The sequence below is a fragment of the Danio rerio genome, chromosome 21 (assembly GCF_052040795.2).
Source record: "Danio rerio strain M-AB ecotype USA chromosome 21, GRCz13ab, whole genome shotgun sequence".
In the NCBI taxonomy this organism is placed as follows: domain Eukaryota; kingdom Metazoa; phylum Chordata; class Actinopteri; order Cypriniformes; family Danionidae; genus Danio; species Danio rerio.
Genome location: NC_141041.1, coordinates 26,838,819 through 26,860,751, shown reverse-complemented (window position 1 = coordinate 26,860,751; position 21,933 = coordinate 26,838,819). Strand labels below are relative to the sequence as shown.

General features: G+C 35.5%; 1 protein-coding gene across 6 annotated transcripts in view; it reads left to right on the top strand.

Annotated features, from left to right (window-relative positions):
• Positions 1-21,933, top strand: part of cnksr2b (connector enhancer of kinase suppressor of Ras 2b) — a 109,061-nt gene that overhangs the window by 53,449 nt on the left and 33,679 nt on the right. For 3 of the 6 annotated variants that reach the window (XM_087301363.1, XM_087301365.1, XM_087301361.1), the window contains exons 4-11: positions 2,890-2,977; positions 9,314-9,355; positions 13,338-13,457; positions 15,777-15,836; positions 16,009-16,077; positions 19,487-19,633; positions 20,970-21,103; positions 21,294-21,484. In XM_087301363.1, coding sequence (XP_087157489.1) covers positions 2,890-2,977; positions 9,314-9,355; positions 13,338-13,457; positions 15,777-15,836; positions 16,009-16,077; positions 19,487-19,633; positions 20,970-21,103; positions 21,294-21,484 — 851 coding nt within the window. Of the gene's footprint in view, positions 1-2,871; positions 2,978-9,313; positions 9,356-13,337; positions 13,458-15,776; positions 15,837-16,008; positions 16,078-19,486; positions 19,634-20,969; positions 21,104-21,293; positions 21,485-21,933 lie in introns of all 6 variants that reach the window. The other 3 variants (XM_087301362.1, XM_087301366.1, XM_087301360.1) reach the window with 1 other exon arrangement.

The following is a 21,933-nucleotide window of genomic DNA, read 5'->3' as shown; positions in this document are numbered from 1 at the left end:
TCTATATTATTTCCTATGTATTAATAATATTTCAAACTACTAAACTGTTAATAAAAGTCACTTTGTTAAACTGTAGAGTTGAATTTGCAACATCAAAATCTGACAGAGCAAAATTATAATATATTATTATATTAAAATTAAAATAATATAATATTATAAAATATAAAACCTTTTTTAGTTTTTAGTTTTTTTTTCTTTTAGACTGTGCTGCTTTCTTGCAGCAGTTAATAAATGCCAGAGTAAATGTCAATTTGCTATGAGCATATTATTATTACTGCATATCTTTTTTTTCTGAAATTACTAAATATAAATGGTATTTATTATGCCTAATATGCAGGGTTTAGTGTAATGGACTAAAAAAATGCTGTTTTATACACACAGACAAAAAAATCATACGAGATTGATAAATTCAAATATAAAATAACTATTTTAACATTTTTAACATTTATTCCTATGATGGAAAGCTGATTATTTAGCATCATTATTGTGCTCAGTGTCAGTGATCTTTCAGAAATTAAGATGCTGACTGTACGCTTAAAACGTATTTGCATGCTGAATGTCTTTGTGGAAACCATGATAATGTTTCTTCGTTATTCCCAATTTATTGTGTCTTTTTCTTGTCTCGTATGATTTCTTTCATTTAAAACATCCCTATATATCTGTATATTTGGCATAATACATATCATATACATTTGAAGTCAAAATCATTCACCCTGCTTTAATTTTTCTTTCTTTTTTTTCCAAACATTTTCCAAATATTATTTAAAAGAGCAAGAAAATTTCACAGTATGTCCTATTATATATTTTCTTCTGGAGAATGCCTTATTTGTTTTGTTTAGGCTAGAATATAAGCAGTTTTTAATAAAAACAATTAAGCTCAAAATTATTAGCCCCCTTAAGCAATATTCTTTTCTCAATTATCTACAGAACAAACCATCATTATACAATGACTTGTCTAATTACCCTAAGTTACCTAGTTAACCTAATCAACCTAGTTAAGCTTTTAAATGTAACTTTAGGCTCAATACTAACATCTTAAAAAAATCACAGTATAATAATAATAATAATAATAATAATATTAATATTAATAATAATAATAGTAATAATAAAAATAAAAATAATAATAATAAACAGGAACAATTTACATATTTTGTCATAGGGACTTCATTCATTATATACAATGATAATAATATATGAATTATTATTGTTATTATTATTATTTTTATAAAAAATAATATAAAATAGTAATATTAGTCTAATAATAATAATATGATTTTTTTTACAATAATATAAAATAGTAATATTAGTCTAATAAAAAAATTTAAAATAAATAATAATAATATTAATAATAACAATAATAATAATAATAATAATAATAATAATAATAATAATAATAATAATAAACAGGAACAATTTACATATTTTGTCATAGGGACTTCATTCATTATATACAATGATAATAATATATGAATAATAATGATAATATCAGACTAATATTATAATAATCATAATATTAATATAGAAATAGAGTAAAAACTGTTTTTATTTAAAAAAAACTTTTAGGAAGTTTACAGAACTTTACAGAATAAGCCACTGTACTAAAATGATTTGCCTGATTACCCTAACCTGCCTAGTTTACCTAATTAACCTAGTTAAGCTTTAAATGTCACTTTAAACTGAATATTAATGTCTTGAAAAGTTTCTAGTAAAATATTGTTTACTATCATCCTGGTAAAAGATAAAAGAAGATAAAAGAAATTTAGAAAGTTATTAGAAATTAGTTATTAAAACATTTATGTTTACAAATATTCCACGTGTACGGCAGGGGACAGGTAGGCGCCGGTACCTGGGGCCCAACCCCCTCCTTCCCAGCCTGCGAGTGGTCGTGACGCCTCGGTGGAATGAGACCCGCTTGTTTGTAGGGAGACGATGCAAAGCTGTGGGGGGGTGCGGGTGGGCTCTCTTCCACCGCCGCCTTTCACTCTCTCCCCCGGCACTCTCGGGCCCTACCCACCACGCAAAATCACCCGAGGCAAGGGCGGGGCGACGCAGTGGCGCAGGAGGTAGTGCTGTCACCTCACAGCAAGAAGGTCGCTGGGTTGCAGGTTCGAGCCTCGGCTGGGTCAGTTGGCGTTTCTGTGTGGAGTTTGCATGTTCTCCCTGCGTTCGCGTGGGTTTCCTCCGGGTTCTCTGTGTGTGTGTGTGTGTGTAAATGTTTCCCAGAGATGGGTTGCGGCTGGAAGGGCATCCGCTGGGTAAAAATTCGCTGGATAAGTTGGCGGTTCATTCTGTGGCGACCCCAGATTAATAAAGGGACTAAGCCGACAAGAAAACGAATCAATGTTTACAAATGTGTTCTTTCCATTAAACATAAATTGGGAGAAAATAAAAAGAGCTAGTAATCCAGAAGGGCTAAGAATTCTGACTTCAACTGTATATTTAGTGTTTTCAGCGAAAATATATGCAGTAATAATAATGTGCTCCTAGCAAATTGACATTTACCCTGACATTTATTTTTTGCTACAACAGAAGAAGGCAGCACAGTCTAAATGAAGCCTCTGTCGGTACTAGAAGGACATGTTTTCAGTGTGTATGCTGAAGCACGTGAGCAGATCTTCCTGCTGCTGCTCCAGCCTCAGTGAATCAGTGCATCGGAGCAAGAAATCCTTGCTTTCAGCTCTGTCTGTCTCTATTTGTTTCTCTTACTCTTTATATGCCTCTCTCTCCACATGTTTCTTGAGTCTCCTTCTCTATCTTCATCAGGGATGTCTTGAAGTAGACACAGTTTGGTGTCAACAGTAAAGCGAGACTGAGGAATAATTAGACACAGAAAGCGGTTGTGTTTAGAAGTGATCTAATGGTTAATGGCAGATGTTACTTCTTCATCAGGTCTCCGTTTGCTGCCGTAGCCGACTACTCCATGACCAGGAATAATGTGATTCAGCTGTGCCTGGAGCTCACCACAATAGTTCAGCAGGTATTAGCCTTTTAAAACTTTTACATATTACATTTATCCTCTTTTTTCCTACCCAGGAGTAGTTTACCCCAGAAGAAACATTTTGGCAATCATTCATTTCCACTTGGTTTTAAAGCAGATTTTCCCCTCTTGTTCTTGTGTCTAAATACACAAAACGAGCTGAACAACCTCCGGGTTGCAGAGTATGTTTTGGGTTGACCAAAACCAGTGCTTTATTTGTAAATGAATAATTCCTGAAGCAAAACCAGGAAATAAAAGTTACCATGACTGACGTCCGCCACACAATTTCAGATTTCCCAAAACATCAAATCATTAAATGGTGATAGCGCAAAAAAGAGCATCACATTTCTGAAAGGTCTTTAATTATTTGTACCATGTAATGTTAGAGGTCATTAATAAAAAATAAAAACATGTAGCTACAAACATAAATCGTATGAACAATCACTATTCAGTTCACTTCACTATTATGTGTGAATTGAAAAAAATAATTAAATGACTCACTCTGTCTTATTTTCAAGAAGAGCCCACAGTTACCACTCCTGTCATGTTTTGTGGCTGACTTGAGATCCCTTTGCTTCTGTCTCCTGCTATCCTGATCCATTCGCACAGTTTCATCTTCTTGAGATCTCTTTTGATCAGGCTCATTATCAGATTTACTTGTGGTTTTAAAAAATGAAAATATGATAATATTATATAATGATAATATCTTTGCAATTTTAAAAATACAAATATTATTTAGACAGGACACTATTGGCTCATTTCTACTGGTACATTACGGTGCCATACGGGTTGGTACGGTTCACCTTTATCAGGCTTGTGTTTCCACTGCTAAAGGGGTACCAATGGTACTCTTTTGGTGGGCATGGTGTACGTCAGAAAGTTTCAGACGAGCTTTAACTTTTCTATGATCATAATTTGATTATAACTGCAGATCAACGATAGTGTGAAATAGCCCACTGTAACATCCATAGTAGGTACCATAGTGATGAAACCCAGTCAAAACCTACCTTCTTGGGCCCAAACATTTGTTCAATATAAACTCGAACTTACCTGGGGAAAGCCTCAATCTGGCTTTGTCCATCAAAAAAGTTTTGATTTTTTTACATTTTATTTTCAAACCCAGTCCGTGTTCAGAATGGCTAATATTCACTGGACTAATAAAACAAATCCAGCACATTTTAGAATATTTTTAAATAGTGAAGTTTGGGCTAAATAAATAAAAAAAAATTAATAAAATAAAAAAATAAAAAAATAAAGTACATAAGTAGACATAAGTAAGTACACGCAAGTAAGTAAGGAAGTAAATAAATAAATAACACTGTAATAAAAAAAGCAAAGTTCCAAGTCTCCTTTAACCTGGTCTATTTTCTGTGTTCGCCCACACCAGTCTCATGCCACATTGGAGGGCTCTACGACTTATATCTCTTTTGAGGATGCTTGGAAAGCAGGGTAGAGATTCTAGGCCAGAAGGTTCTTTAGAAGGAGGCCACGGACGCTTTCTCTCCTCCTCAGTTTTCTGTCCTGGATTGAAATAGAGCTTCTCTGACTTAGGCCATTGAGGATGAGGACACACTGTCCCAGGTGTGAGAAAAGCAATGTGTCCCAGAGCACATGAAATACAGAAATAAAAAGGACACCTAATGACGCTTTCTGTAAAATGTGTGTGTGTGTGTGTGTGTGAAAATAACACAGCTTGCAAATCTTCCACTCTGAAGTGTATTTTACACATTCAAACTTTAAGTTCAAGATAAAGGGGTCGTATAACACAAATTTTCATAACATGTCAAATAAATCTCTGGTGTCTCCAGAATGGGTCTGTGAAATTTCATATATGAAGAAGTTACAACTTCTAGACTGATCCCAGTCATTTCTGAATTGTAAAAAAAAACCCAAAAAGTCTGATATGAAGTTAGAGCATGACACATTGATATTAATCTATCAACCATATTAAACTGACCGTTGTTAGTGAAGCAGTTTGGTGTAAAATGTATTTTACCAAAATATATAACACTTTACAGATGTTTTACAGCACATTTCCATTTCCAGTCCTCTGAGTTTATTGAGTCTTTTTCTTCATTGGTTCATCCCACAACAGAACATTGTTACAATCACCAGCAATCCACTCCTGGCAGATCACTGGTGAACTACACATCACATTCACGAACTACAAATTCCATGATGCCATTTCTCACACACCAGTTGCCGATCACTTCTGTTGTCACACACAGTTGAAACTTTTTATCACTGATTATTCGGACTACTTTTACACCACTGATACACCACGTCATGTCTGAGTCAATAGCCCCTTTCGCACATACAGGATCATGTGTGGGCCCTTTTTGAAAATACTGGTAAATTTCGTTCAGGCAATTTTCTGTAAAAAGCAGTTGTAACATTACCGCTAATTTGCCGGAATGCTGCGCTGTGTGAACGCAGAAGGAAAATTGCCGGAAAGAGTGCAATCACAATTAGAATGTGCTAACGTGAGACGTCTACTGCAGCTAATCAGAACATTCAGATGCTTTCACATCCAAGCTGTTTCTGAAAATAAAAGTCTTTGAATGTTTTTCCAGACACATTTAGCTGCTGGATGTTAGACAGATAATGCTTATTTGTTCCTTCTTAATGCCAACTAAATAGTTATACCTTTAATAGCTACCTTAATAGTTTACCTTCAAGCTCTGCTTCAGTTGCTTGACATGTGTTCACATGAAGCTATTGGTGAGCGCCAGCCCACAAACATATTATGTATTATCAACCATCAACAAAAGCCCTACCCCTTCTATGAGTACAAAAACAAGCGCAGCCATTTAGAGCTCATTTCGGGTTAATGATGTCAGAATTTACCGGTATTTTTGTGAATGTGTGAATTATGTGAATGGTCTGGAAATTTCTGCAAAAATTCCAGAATGTCTTTGTCTGTGTGAACAGCCTTTTTTCCCCCTATTTTACCGGTAAAGTCGCTCCTGTAATTTTCTGGACATTTACTGGTATCACTGTGTGAAAGGGGCTATTGTTTGCTGTCGCTGTTGTAGTTTTTGTGTTGCTTTTTGTTTTGCCTGCCGTGTTTTTGACCGTAGCCTTGTTTATTGTTATATTCTGTATCGTGCCTGTTTGATGACTACTTGGATTACCTGTATGTTCCTGTTTTCTCCTGAATTGACCACTGCCTGCTTGCACAACTATTGCACTTGGATCCTTATTTTTGTTGTCCCTGGGCTCACTTGTACACTCGACAAACACCTAATATGAATATTGGTGCAGATATTGTAAATCTCCAGAATTCTGCTGCAGTGGTGCTGTGGGAGGAAATGTGCAGATTAAAGGGCGGTAACACATAATAAAACACTTTACTACGTCACTAGAGAAGCGAAATCTAAAGGGCACGTTTTTCCACATGCTTTAGAGAAAGAAAGTTTTTTTTCTTCCTGTTATTTGGTTGGGTGGATGCACCGGGGACCTGATTATAAAACTTAAAAATGACAAAAAGTCAGATTTTCATGAAGTGTGGCTCTTAATTAAACACTTATGTATTAGCTCAATCTTTATTTACTCTCTTTTCAATCAGAATGAAATGTGTAGGTTGAGTGTTGAAGGAGATTCCCAGTATGTTTAGCATTAATCATGAGCGTGGCCAGTTGAGTCCCACAGGCTGTAAATCAGACTAGCATTAAGCGGCGTGATGGAGAGCGGAGGAAATGAGCAGATGAGAGGAGCGTTGCAGCAGGTTTTGGTGTGGGAGGATGACTCATCTCCTCCTCATCTGTCTGCTCAAGACAGAAAACGCTGCCTTTGGCTATTTCAGATAGGTGCAAGACTCTGTGTCAGCAAGCACATCTTCCTCTCCCTCAGCTTCTTATCGAAGGCATCCCAAAACTGAGCAGAGATGATATAATGTGTTCGTACCGCATAACTGCATGAAAAACATTTGATAACTTTAGTTGATAGGGCATTGGCAAATGTATTAAATATGATATAATACTTCTGATGATTTGAATGTATATTAATCAAAGTTTCTTGGCATGAATGCACATTAACTGATATGCATTATATAAGGATCTGGCATTATGTAACACAACAGATAAATATTATTTATTTATTTTAAAAAAGAAAGAAAATAATACTCAAGTAGCATTTTATGTTTAAAGTTTATTCTTTTTAAAAGCATAGATCAAACTAAATTTAGTGTTATTTATGTTTAAAAACACCATTTCAAAAAATGCAAGAAAGCAAGTTTTATTCATATGTAAAATATATGCAATTAGTTTCTTCTTATTTCATTCTTGTTTTAAATATATAAATTTTTTACTGAAGCACAAATTAAAATGCTGATTAAGGAAAGATATTTTCTTTGTCCTACAGTGTAATCTAAATGTGTTATGAAGGTATAATCATATGTGTTGTCAGTCATGACTAAAGCCCTGGTCAGATCACAGGATTTTGTCATGACTTTGGCACAAGTGTTATAGGGATTCATAAACGACAAATGGGCATCGTGACACAAGATTCAATCATTTTTTCTCGTGTAATAGTTCTTGACAACCGATACCATGTCTGCGACACCTCGCAACACCATCACAAATTCCATTACATTGGTGACACTGGGCAATAGGAGCAAAGAAATTCTCAGTTATATCTGCGGGTGCTTCTGTTAATCCACAGGTCAGGTAATCCAAAAATAGGCTGCATATTTTAATATGGATGGGTCTTGGGTGGATAAGATCAGTCATTGATTATCGAAACTTTAACTACTTTTTTCTAAAATATTAAAGTGTTTAAAGCAATTTTATCTGACAGACTGGCACAAATATGCAGACATCTCTATTCTCACAACGAGTTTCTGAGTTTTCTCAGCCTTCCAACAGAGTTCATTCTTCTGTGGTAATTTGGAAACACATTTAGTGCTGCGAATACATTGTAAAAGCCTTGCTTATTCAAATAACTTCATTGAAATTTGAAACTGACCAGCGAATGGATGACTTTGTCATTAACAGTGAAAACTGTTTAATATAGGTTTTTCTGAAACTGTGAATATTTCACTTTAATTTTATTTAGGCTAGTTTATTTAACAAACCAGTTCGTGTTTTGTCACTGAAGCAAAAAGCAGACTGGTTTGAAGCACTTCACCTCAGATGATATTCCTTATTTATGTTTATCTAGTAGATAACTGACCAACAAAAAAATACATTAAAATTAAGATACAAATTATATAAAACCAAATTAGTTTTTAAAAAGATGTTTCCAAGAAATATTTAAAATTATAGCTCATTCACTATTCAACTGCAGGTGGAGGATTTGTTTTGCTCTGTGGAAAATAAGGACTTAATGAATGCTCTACTGTAATTGTTTTATCACAATCCTATTATATATTTGTTGTTTTTTAATATGTCATTATTTTGTCTTGAGCATCAGATTTTTCCTTGGTGCTGATGTGCTTTAAATTTTTCTGTCGCACTCGTGGCAAGTTCAGGCAGTGGAGTGTTTAATAAGCATCCTTGGCAGCAAAATATACATTTAGATTAAAAATAAAATTTAAAAAAAGATTGAAATAAGAAATAAAAGAGCATTGAAATTAGGATAAGAAATATTGTTATAGCAACACTTTTGACTGCTTTGGGAAATAACACTGGTCGTAGACGCCACGGGATGACTGATTGTAAAGAAATGTGTAGTCTGGCAAATTTGTTACCCATGACAAGTCAAGATTTTATCAAGACAAATCGCATAATCTGACATAGTGATTTTCATATCAACAATAAAAGTCATGTGATCTGACCTGGGCTTTAGTGTGATTTAATTAGAAACTGCACATTTTCACAATTCGAAAAAAAAATTTCTCAAAAATACACATGCAAACAAACATTTGTGACATGGTTGAAATTATTTTTAAGCATAACCCTTTATAGAGAATGTAAAAAAAATAAACGTTTATTTATGAATGAATAATTAAATCTTAATCTTTAAAAAAACTAGTTTTTAGTTTTTAACCTTATAAGCAAATAAATAAAATTATTGATTGAGAAAATTATTTTCTGAGTGCATAAATGTGTTCATTTTTGTTCACGGTGCCTTTGGATTTAATTTGCCTTTGGACTTAAATTGCGCAACACAAAATTTTAAAACTAACATTAAATTGAAGAAACACTGTAGAAGTGTATTCTTTTCTTATGTTTAATAGTTATAATTAATATAAACAAATTAATCCTTGTTTCAAAGCATTAACAGGAAGTGTATTGTGAACGTTTAAGCCTTTCGTTAACGAGACGGTGGGATAAGCTGCAATCATTAAATTAGATGTAATAGTTGAAATGACATTTTTCTTTTCTTGCCTTTCAGGATGGCACAGTGTATGAGACCGAGAATAAGATACTGCATGTGGTAAGACTGACATTTATTTTCTCACACAATCTCAAGATTCATTTACATAAAACCCCTTATCTAGCTCCTCTGTTCAAAAATAGAAATCTGTGTCGAAGTGAGAAAAGAAGAGCGAGAGAGTGTGAGGTTGGTGAGAAAGAAACAGGTTCACTTTTGATTCATGGAGTCCAGCCCATACTGCAGTGTCAGTCAGGCTACAGCTGGCTCTCTGCTATAAATACCAGGACAGGGGCACATTTCATCTGAGACTGACATAGAGAGATAGAGCGTGAGAGCGAGAGAGAGAGAGTTTCTGTTTACAGCACCAGGAACACCTTCACTGATTACTCACCCGCAGCAGACTGAGACAGAATCATGATTAGACAGATCAGTTGAGAGAAAGCTGCAAGATCATAGAGAATTATGCTTATGAGACCATCCTGGTCACATCGTAATATGGTGCATCCTGGCATCTCATGGGCTACATTTACAATAACGTGATTTCAGTTTGACTTTGGTGTGATATGAAAATGATTTCTGCTCATACTAGATGTTCAACTAAAAACCAATCTCCATCCATAATATGCTAAAAATAGCTGAAGAAAACTATAGTGCAAACTTGTAGCCTATATACAATTGTTAAATAAAACAAGTTATTAGAAAGTTTATTAGTAACAACTAGTTTTAATCTGCATTTAAAAAAAGAAGTCTTGTTTAAAGGGCCCATGAAGTGCTTTGAGGTGTAAATTCTTTTATTTTAAATCTAATGTTACCTCAACTGAAACACGAAGACATGGCGGGACATATAGTAGATCTTCCCCTTAATAAAAACTGTCAATTGGACTTTGTTTTTATCACAGCTCTGCTAGTGAGAGTGGTTGAGATCAAGCATTTCAAATGAAAAGCAGCATCTTGGAGGAGGCGGGGCATGTCAGATACTGTAGGGCAGAGGTGTCAAACTCAATTCCCGGAGGGCCGAAGCCCTGCACAGTTTGGTTCCAACCCTGCTCCAACACACTTACCTGTAGGTTTCAAACAAGCCTGAAGGACTCAATTAGTTTGATCAAGTGTGTTTAATTAGGGTTGGAACTAAACTGTGCAGAGCTGGGCCCTTTTGGAACTGAGTTTGACACCTGTGCTGTAGAGTATTTGATTGGTCAGAAGATTTGATAAAAAAGTAAAGTATGTAGGTGAAGGTAAAAAAAAAATTGTTGATCCATTTAGGCTTGTGACAAACTGCAAGCTTTGGATGCTTATTAGGCTTACATTTTCTAAATACTGTTTTGGAGCACACTAGGTTATAAATATATCTTTAACTAAGATCCTGATGCTAACGCCACCTTTCTACTGCACACGACATTTGGACATGACTATCGGAATACGCCTTCTTGTGGCAGTCGCACAGAATTTTCAGTTTTGTCGTGCACCATGGGAGAAAAGCTGTTCAAGCAGTGTCCAAAGTAAAGGAGTGCAAAAGCAAGAGCCTTTATTCCCTGTGCATTCACTATTGTTGAATGAATGAATGAATAGATACTAGAAACTCATAGAATGCTAAAAATTTTGGAAGGAAATGTGGAGACAACATAAAAATAAATATTTTTTACTTGTTTATGAATCGAAACGTTTTTTATGTAGACTTTTTTTCTGATTCAAAATATATTTAAAATACTACTGTTTCTCATCTTTGCGCACACGGACCTGCTTAGACAACACTGGAATACATCACATCCGCTCGGCCGGTCTCATGTGGTCTAGTCACAGGAGTACAAATAGTTCAATGTATTTGCAGCTCAAATCAGATCCGAATTTTCCGCATAAGGAGCTGATCGGAACTCCACGCAACTGGAAATGAATGACTTCTGGTCTGTTGATTGTCATTTGTCATGTGACGGTCGGAGTACGCCCCCTTGAGGAGGTCATACTGAATTTTTAGTTTTGTCGTGCACTATGAGAGAGAAGCTGATTCTCCTGGTGCGTGAAATAAAGGAGTGCGAAAGCATTTATTCTCTATGCGTTCACCATGGTTAATTGAATGAAAACTAGAAACCCATAAACCGCAAAGAAATTTGGAGGGAATGTGGAGACTATATTGAAAAATATATATATTTTATTACTTATTTATAAATAGAATTTTTATTTTAATATAGACTTTTTCTGGAAAAAAATTTTTACAAAAAACTACTATTTCTCATCTTGCGCACATGGACCTGCTTGGACAACACTGGAATACATCACATCCGCTCACCCGTTCACATACTGTCACAGCAGTTCAAATATTTCAACGTATTTGCAGCTCAAATCGGAACTGAATTTTCCACGTACGGAGATGATTGGAATTCCACGCAGCTCTCAGACTACAGACAGGAAATGAATGACTTCTTTGTCGTATGCAGCGGAAAGGCGGCTTAAAATCTAAAAAGCTTGATTTAAATTTCTCGGGGCCGTGTGCTTTAAAATGTGCCCTTTTATTCTATGTTTGGTGTTAACTGAAGTGAAACATTAAGACAGGACATACAGTAGCCCCTTTTTAAAAACAGCCAATCTTGTACAGTCTATATTACATTTCTGGCATTCAGTCACATTCACAACAGTCAAAGTCTGCAAAAATTGCTTTTCTTAAATAGATTTTTTGTCTTGTTTGTAGTCTAAATATTTAAATATTCTTAAATCAAGAAGCATATTTTAGAAAAACAACACATATTGTCTTGATTTAAGAAATAATATGGCAAAATGAAGTGGGTTTTTCCTTAAAACAACCAAAATAATCTGCAAATGGGGTAAGAAAAATAATCTTATTTTAAATCAAAAACAAGATTATTTTTCTTACCCCATTGGCAGATTATTTTGCTTGGTTTAGGGAAAAGCTCTCTCAATTTTGACTTATTGTTTCTTGAAACAAGACAAGATTTTTTACTTGTCTAGAAAATGCTTCTTGATTTAAGAATATTTAGATATTCAGACTAAAAACAAGACAAAACATTTAGGTAAGAAAATTTGGCAGAACATTATAAACAGCAGAAAAGAAGAATAAAACACTAATTATGATAGTTTATTTATATATTGCTTGTGTCTGGTGGTAAATTGTGTTGACATCAGTTTGACAAACTCTTTTATTGTAACCTGTATTCAAAACAGAACAAATTGCAAATCTGAAAATATGTATAATGTATATTGAAACATTAGTTAATCGAATACAAATTACGTCTAAATCTTAAGCCAATAAATGGTTAGCTGAATTAAATGAACCTTTTCTCCTTTTTTACATGAATACAATTGATATCATAATAGTTTAGCACCAAATGTGACTCTGGAAATATACTTGGGTTGGACAATTAAACTGAAAAGGCTGATTTTAGACGATACTCATTATTATGGGGTAGGGCATCCTTTTGCAGCCAATACCACATCAATTCATTTTGGAAATTTGGCAGGACAGACTGTACAACTGACCAGAGCAGTGTAACTATTATTTGTGCATGCTGTGATGTATTGTGTGCATTCAAGATGCTCAGAAATGATCAAAGATTCTCTGTCATTTTTGTTCATACAGATATTTAAGACATCGATACAAATATAAGGGGGGTTTAACAAATCAGGAAAGCATATACAATGATCAATAAAAAACAATGAGGGAACGAATATATGCAACCAAGCCTTCTTTTTAAAAAGTTTTTGTTCTTGTTCGTCAGCTCTGGAGCGCAACCCTGGAGTTTCAAACTGAATCAGGGTCTGCAACATTTTCTAAAATTCATCAAGAGTCTAAAACTCCAGAACAGTTTGAATGCCAGCTGTAACCTCAGCGAAATGTGTGCATTTTAAAATGAAAATGCTCTAGTGTAAACAGCCTCAGTCTCAGCACAGATGTTTTTTTTTTAAGCGTTGCGTTGAACATGCAAGTAAAAGATCAGCATATTGTAGCTGAATATCAACTTCAGCCTTACCCGTTCTGGCCCTCAGGAGATCTTAAACATTTTACACGTTCACCTTTTCTCTTTCTCCTCAGTGTAAGACGCTTTCAGGAGTGTGTGACCACATCATTGCCCTCTCTTCGGACCCCATGGTGTCCCAGGCCGCACATCTAGAGGTGGTGCAGCTAGACAACATAAGGTCCACTGAGGGACTGGTGAGTAATCTGGTTTCATTATGAACATTAACAAATTAAAACATTGAAATTAACATAAACTAACATATTTGCTAATTGTTTGTCATTTTGACTGTACAAAAGGCTTGTTTATAGAAGATCAAAACTCATTTGAAATGATGAGAAATATATTATTAAAATGAATGGAATGCATCTATACAGTGGTTGAATGGATAGACCAACAGATAGATGTACTGTATGGAACAGGGGTGCCCAAATGTTTTCATATGAAGGGCCAAAAACCAAACTTCATTGAGGGTGGTGGGCCAAAGGTAAATATATTAAGCTCTATTGCATAAAAGTTGCCATGGTAATATCCTAATTTATTAATATTTTAAAAATTGTATAGTCATATTAATAATTATAATTTTCTTTTTACATTTTACAATGAATTTCTTACAATAAAAACATAATCCCATTGAGAACATAAATGTCTTGTGCATGGTTCTCTATCTGTCAAGTAAGAGTATTTACATTTTAACATTTAAATAAAAACTGATTCATTCACAGCATCTAATATAACATATCACCATATTGCTCCTCAATTTATTTATTGTTGCTTCAGTTATACTGCAGATTTGACTGCTGTTGAACTGTATTGCATTGTAGTTGAACTGTGTTTATACCTCATTATACTGCAATTTTGCTTTTTTGCAATTTTGCAGTTGCGTTTTTGCAAATAAACTCTTAAAATTCGAATTAGAAAATTACTTGAATCCAAAAAGCATCCGTGAAAAAAATACAAAATATTAATTGGAAGATGTTGAAGAACAAGCCCTCTGGAACAGAAGTGCAGAACAGTTCTTACCACACCATTGGCATATTAGACTACAGCAGCACAAGTGCAGTAAAGACAGAGTTTACTTGTTTTTACTTCAGTGTACTGCAAGTTATACTGCTGTTGACCTTTATTGTACTGCAGTTGATCTGTTTTTACACTTCATCGTCTAGCAATTTTCCAATTGTACTTAATTTAACTGCAGTTATGCTTCTACATATTATACTGTTGTTCTGCAGTTTTACTTCAGTTTACTGCAGTTATTTTTTGTAAGGGTTCTCAGATTGGTTGCGAGCCAAATCAAAGGTTACCATGGGCCAACTTTGGCCCGCAGGCCCTAGTTTGGGCATCTCTGGTATAGACAGACAAATAGATGGATAAATAGGTGGATGGATAGCCAGACTGATGAATAGATGTTCAATAGGCAAACAGATGGACAGACAGACAGACAGACAGACTGATAGATGATGGATGGATGGATATAAAGAGGGACTGCCAAATGGATAAAAAGATAGAAGGATATACATAGACAGAAATATGGATACACAGACAGATAGTTAAACAGGCAGAAATTTAGATAGACATAGAGAAAGATAGATAGATAGAAAGACAAACAGACAGACAGACAGACAGACAGATGATGTATGGGTGGATGGAAATAGGGACTGACAAATAAGATAAAGATAAAAGCATATACAGAGACAGAAAGATGGATAAACAGATAGACAGACCGATATATAGACAGACAGACATTTAGATAGACATACTGAAAGATAGACAGACAGACAGTAGATGGATGGATGGATGGATGGATAAATGGATGGAAAGAGGGACTGACAAATGAATAGAAAGATAGAAGGATATACAGAGACAGAAAGATGAACAGACACAGATAAATGGATAGACAGAAAGACAGACAGGCAGATAGTCAGACAGACATACAGACAGACACAGACAGACGATTAGATAAACATACATGAGGATAGATGAGGATGGATGGATGGATGGATGGATGGATGGATAAATGGAAGGATAAATGGACAGATGGAAAGAGGTACTGACAAGTAGATAAAAAGATAAAATGATATACAGAGACAGAAAGATTGATAGACAGGCAGACATTTTTATATAGACATACTAAAAGACAGACAGGCAGACAGACAGACAGACAGACAGACAGACAGACAGGGATTGAAGTGTTGTGAGGATTATTCCAGAGACAGATTATGAGAAACCGCATTCACCACATCTGTGTTAAACGATGATTTCTTGCATGTGCTTCAGGCAGTAACATTTCTACAATCACATACACACTCCACACCGTCAGTATATCTGCTCAATAAAGCCTGAATAGAGACAGATGAAAATAAATATGCACTAGCAGCCCCTCTGTTTCTCTCTCTGTGTGTGTCAGAGGGGATTTGTGCTTGCATGTCATGTCATCAAGCCGCTTTCAGTGCTTTCTCAGCGTGTGTCCGATATTTTCAGGCAGTGGCTCTTAAGTATCTTTCTCCTTGCTTTAGGGCATGTACATCAAATCAACCTACGATGGCCTACATGTCATCACAGGCACTACGGAGGGTGTAAGTGGTCATTTTTTAATATTCGTTTCAGTACAGTCTCAGTATGACATTCTTTGGACATTTCAGCTGGCAAGTGATATTGGTATTACAAGTAATCCCAAAAACAGGTTGTGTGTTTTGCCCCCTGTAATCCAAAGGCTTCTCTCTCTCTCTCTCTCTCTCTCTCTGTCAGTCACTCGCTGACCGCTGTAAGAAAATCCATGCCGGTGATGAGGTCATACAGGTCAATCATCAGACAGTGGTGAGCACATCTACTGCACACAGTCATTTGACCCTTTAACTGATTAAAAAAAATCATCATTTGTACGAGTTTTTATTTTGTTTTAGTATTAAAATAAGTTTTTTAAATGTATTTGTTTATTGTGGCAGCATAACCGATACAATATTTCAGCTTAAAAGGGGATACATTTTTTAATGCCAACCATTTAACTTGTTTTATACAGTATAGAAAGTAAAAAAAATAAATAAACAATTTAAATTATAAGAATAATGATTAAACTGTAACGTAAGCGATTTTAATAACAAAATGTACACAATTCAGGGAGGGTCAAATATACACCTAATAGTCAAACTTTTAAATAATATTGAATCTTTGTTCTTAGTCTGAACAGGAGACTGTGAGAGCAAGCTTACTGGTTATTAATCTGGATAGAGTAACCCTACATATTCAGTCCATTTGGTCCAGATATTTCTAAATGTCCGCCTGTCAGTCTGTACGTCGACCCAGAAATGTTTTATCATTGGACACTCCTAAAATATGTCTCCCAGGGCCGGATTAACCAATGGGCCTTATGGGCACAGGCCCAGGGGCCCGTGCGCACTAGGGGCCCCTGCGAGGGGGGAGAAAAAAAAGACAATTTCGGAGTGTCTTTTTTGGCTAATTGCAAATAGCGCATCTAGTTGGAATAAGCTATTCAGGGTTTACGCCCATCGATGCCTGATTGATAGAGACAAGATAAGTAAACAGCTTGTAAGTATTACAGCCGTAGTGGCGCACCTTGTAAGGAACACAGCATCATCTTTTGACGCGATTAATTATGAAGTCGGTTCGAATCCACCATCAGCTGAACTCGTGCTACTTTTTTTTCTCCCCGTTACATATCAGATTGGAAATATATTCATTTTTAACAAGAAGGAAACATTTTTTTAAAAAAATAATGCAAATGTGATATAAAGTCACAAGTGTCTGGTGGGTATTTAATAATGTTTAGCCTTATTATAGACGCCTCCCACTCTGCAAAAACTATATTGCTCAGACAACTGTATTTCCTCTGAGCAAAAAAATCGCGATCACATATTAATATTATTATTATATTTAAACTGCCTTTTTTTCGTTAACTAAACAGAATGCTGTAATTGGTCAAGCGCGGAAACGTCAGTTTTGTAATAACCCGCACTAAACGGAGCGGAGTTACGTTAGTAAGTTATCTGTCATAGATCAAAAATGAGTGGACAAGTGGATTTAGCAAACGCGAGAGAAAGAGGAGAGGAGGCATCTTTATTGAGGCATTTTCCATACACACCATCTTTAAACAGACCTATGATCAGGAGAATGAGGGTACAGAAGAAGACGTTATGGTAACTTTAACTAATGAGAAGCTAGCATTAACCAGGCGGAGGAGGCTAACGGCAGCGCAGCGCGGACTGGATTCATCGGGTGAGAGACAGACAGAAAAGGAGAGAGGGAGGGAGAGAGAGAGAAAGGCCCTGAAAAGGAGAGAGACGGGAGAGAAGAGGTATAGTGTGTGTGATTTCGGATACTTTTAGGTTTATAATCAAGTCTTCATCACGAGAAGAGTAGAGAAAATACAGGGAGAGGAGGAGAGAGACAGTAAATCAGTGTTTGTATTATGAAAGACTCAGATTCATAGAACTGGATTGGAGAAGCATTGTGAGTTATATGCCATGGCAATAATATGCTTTATAAGTTTGTAAAAGCAATACATTAAAATACCCTTAAAAAAAAAAAAAAAAAAAAAAAAAAAAATATATATATATATATATATATATATATATATATATATATATATATATATATATATATATATATATATATATATAGTATATATTAGTATTTTTATTCAATGCTTTGAAAAATAAGTTAAATCTTTGTAGACTATAAATACATATGTACTATATATCATTTATTTAAATATGTGGGCAACAAATTATAGATTAATTTTATTTAAAAATTATTATATTATTCTTATTTTTTAAATTCAACTATAGGGGTGCGGCCAGGTAGGGGGCCTTACAAGACAATGTGCCCAGGGGCCCCTGAGTTCTTAATCCGGGCCTGATGTCTCCATATTTATTGTCCACTCCTGCAGTATATGTTTTTTTGTTTTGGCGTAATAAAAAATCTGAGAAGGTATTTCGACCCAAACTCCCACCACATATATGCATTAGTGCATTTTGATGTGAATTCACATACATCTAACCAGTCTTCATTCAAATTTACAATAAGTTTTATCAGACAAAATTCACTCTTGTTGAGATCAATCTCAGAAAGCTTTAAAACAGGATGACTGATAACAGAACTGAACAGGATTACCAAGAAAATGAAGGGACTTAAAGTTACATTAGAAGCTAAATTTATCCACTGCTCATATTAAACTGAAGGATCATGTGAGAAAACCTGAAAAGACTGGAGTTCAACCCCAGTAATAGATCATTTTTTTAAACTACTTTCAATAAGAAACAGACATCATTTTTCTTCAGAAATCATAATATGTTGGTTTGATGCACAAGAAGTAACATTTTTCATTATGTGTTTGTCATTTAAACAGTTTTGCAACTGTATGACCTATTTAAAATGTAAGTTGATTTCCTTTAAGAATTTTTAGATTCATCAAGATCAAATTAATTTGATCAAAAACAACACTGAAACAGTACAATATTTATTAGTTTTTATTAATAACACTATTTTATTAATCTTATGTTATTATTATTATTATTATTATTATTATTATTATTATTATTATTATTATTGTTTTATTCGTGTTTTTGCCCTAAATATAGTTTTTGATGCGAGAATTTATAATTGAAGAAGAAAATGTGAACTGAATTTGTTTTTGCTTTTTTTTTATTTGTTTGATTGTAATACTATTTCAGAACATTTTTTTACTGTACATTTTATACTGTGCATTTTACAGCATTTTACTGTAGTTTTTTTATTAAGTTCATTTTTACCAAAACTATATTTTTAGAATGTTTAATTCAATTTAAAACTCTGCATAGATTATATTTATTTAAGGTGAAACTGCGTAAGCAGTTTCCTCAGATATCTCCACTCTGTAAAAGGTGTAAAACAGCAGGAGGATCTCTAACCCACTTGATTACTTGTATTTATGCATTACCTGACCAGCTAAATTACATTTACAAATCTTCCGTGTGCATTTGTCCCTCTGTGTTCTGGTGCTTGGTTGTTCTGTCATAGGTTAGTGTTTCTATGTATTGTATTGTATATGTATTATTATTGTATGTAGTGTTTTTTCTTCTATATTTTGTTGTAGTTTTATAAAATGCAAAATGCACATAAATACACATTTAAAAAAAGCACACACACACACACACACACAAAAAATGCCTTGTGCTTTTTTCTCCCAATCTAAAGCAATGAGATGAACACATGTGTTTGTTTTGTGCAGGTGGGCTGGCAGCTGAAGAACCTGGTTAACTCTTTACGGAGCAACCCTGCGGGTGTGACCCTGACGCTGAAGAAGCGGCCCCAGAGCACATTGACGTCGGCCCCAGCCTTACTCAAGAACATGAGGTGGAAGCCCCTCGCTCTGCAGGTACTGCCTGGCAGGATGAAGTGGCGTGTGTGAATTGATGATATGCTGTGGCGGCGACCCTCAATCTGTGCATGTTCTTTTTTTAGCAGCATTAAGTGCACTTCTCCCCTCCCCGAAGGCTTTGACCAACTAGATTGCATGGCAAATCTTCACTGCACTCTTACCCATCCACCAACCTCCTATTTTTCCTCTTTCATCTTTTTACCTCTAATCTGGCGCTTATCCCTCCTCCTTCAATCTCCTCTCACTTCCACACTGAAGCTGTGCTCTATAAGGAAGCTTTACTGAGCCTGAGAGGGAAATGTGGAATGGCATTTTAGATGAGAATAACATTTCATTCATACAGTTTCATTGCTGCCCCTATTGCACTACATACAAAGAGGAAACCATGCTGATTTCCATTACAGCGGCAAAGCTGACAAAACTAAGATGGCATTTATTTCCAAAGAGATAAGAAATAAACATTTCCATTACAGGACAATATTCATTTATTTTCTTTTCAGCTTTGTCTTTATTAATCCAGGGTCGCTACCGCGGAATGAACCGCCAACTTATCCAGCATATGTTTTATGCAGTAAATGCCCTTCCAGCTGCAACCCATCACTGAAAAACACCCATACACTCTCATTCCCATAACCTACGGACAATTTAGCTTACCCAATTCACCGATAGTGCATGTCTTTGGACTTGTGGGGGAAACCAGAGCACCTGGAAGAAACCAACGCTAACGCACGAAACACAAACTTCACACAGAAATGCCAACAGACCCAGCCGAGGCTCCAACCAGCGACCTTCTTAATGTGAGGCGACAGTGCTACCCACTGCACCACCATGCCGCCCAGGACAATATTTGCCCCTGGATTTGATTATGTCCCACAGGAAAAATTAGAGTTTTCTCAAATAGAAAGCAATTATTTTAAATTGCCTTCAGATTTCAGAATGTGTTTTTATAATTTTTTAATTAAATAAATGTAGAAAAACAAACAAATAAATAAATAAATAAAATAATCAATTAATTAATTAAGTTTATTTATAAACTAGTTTTGAGAGGATCACGTGCTTATGATTGCTTGCGGGGTCTTATAAGCTCAGGGCTCTCTCCCAGGACAGCATGCCAAATACGCTTTATAATCAATCATCAGCTAAGTGTAAACTCTTGAAACAATTCAATTCAAACACTTTTTATTTTAAACCATTAAATTATTTTAAACATTTTCTTAAGCTATTAAAAAGACTTCATGCTTTTGTGAATGGAGAGGCACTTTTATTTAAGTGGAAAAGTAAACAAGATCATAGGATATTTGAATTGCTAACACCAACTGTACTACTGTTTTAGCCCATCATCCCCCCAAGCCCCAGCAGCAGTGTGGCCACACCGTCCAGCACCCTGAGCACCCCATCCAGACGGGACAGCTGCGCTCTACAGGACCTCTACATCCCCCCTCCACCAGATGAACCATACACACCCAGGTACAGCGTTACATTCAAAGACAGAAATGAGAGCACACACTGGTGCACTTAAAAATCCTGAGCCACATCTAGAAATCAACCACTTAAAATCAAAGAAAAAACGTCTTCATAGCAAAACTGTGGCAGTGATTTTTGTATATTGATCATCTTTGTAATATATGATTATAATAGATTTCACTTCACATTGCAGAGATGACGTAGGGAATCTGACTAGCAATTGTCAGCAGGCCGCCAAAGGATCGGATTCGCCCAACTCATTCCTGGACCAGGAGTGCCGGAGGCGGTTCCCCCTGCTGGATGAGGATGCGGTGCTGTACTGTTATGAGTTTGATCAGACTCAGGGTCCTCCACCCGTACGCAGAGACAGCACTCCCACATATGGTACACACTTTCTTACATGATGATGTTTGGGCTCACAGGCTAGCTTCAGGGTCAGGAGAGATTGCTTTGAGTTTAGGATCTTGTCAGTAGAGCCCTGCATGAATCTTAAATCTAAGCCCTAGCCCATCTCTGGCCTGAGACACACAGGCTCTAGCCCTGCCCTTGTCCAACAGCTTACAGTATCAAACTTTTTGGCCAAACCAAGTCTGACCTAAAGTCTGGCCCTTTTTTTCAAATAGCTTATACTGTAACAGCCATTAAAATAGACCAGATTTATATTTTATCGAAAGTTGATGTTTATTTTATTTAATTTTTAATCAGAATAATTTAGACAACTTTTTTGTTGTTTTTATTAAATGTAAGTTTTTGTTTTTCAAGTGACATCGACATCGAAGCGGTATGTGGTCCACAGTGAGTTTACTCAATTTACACTTACAAGTTATGCATTG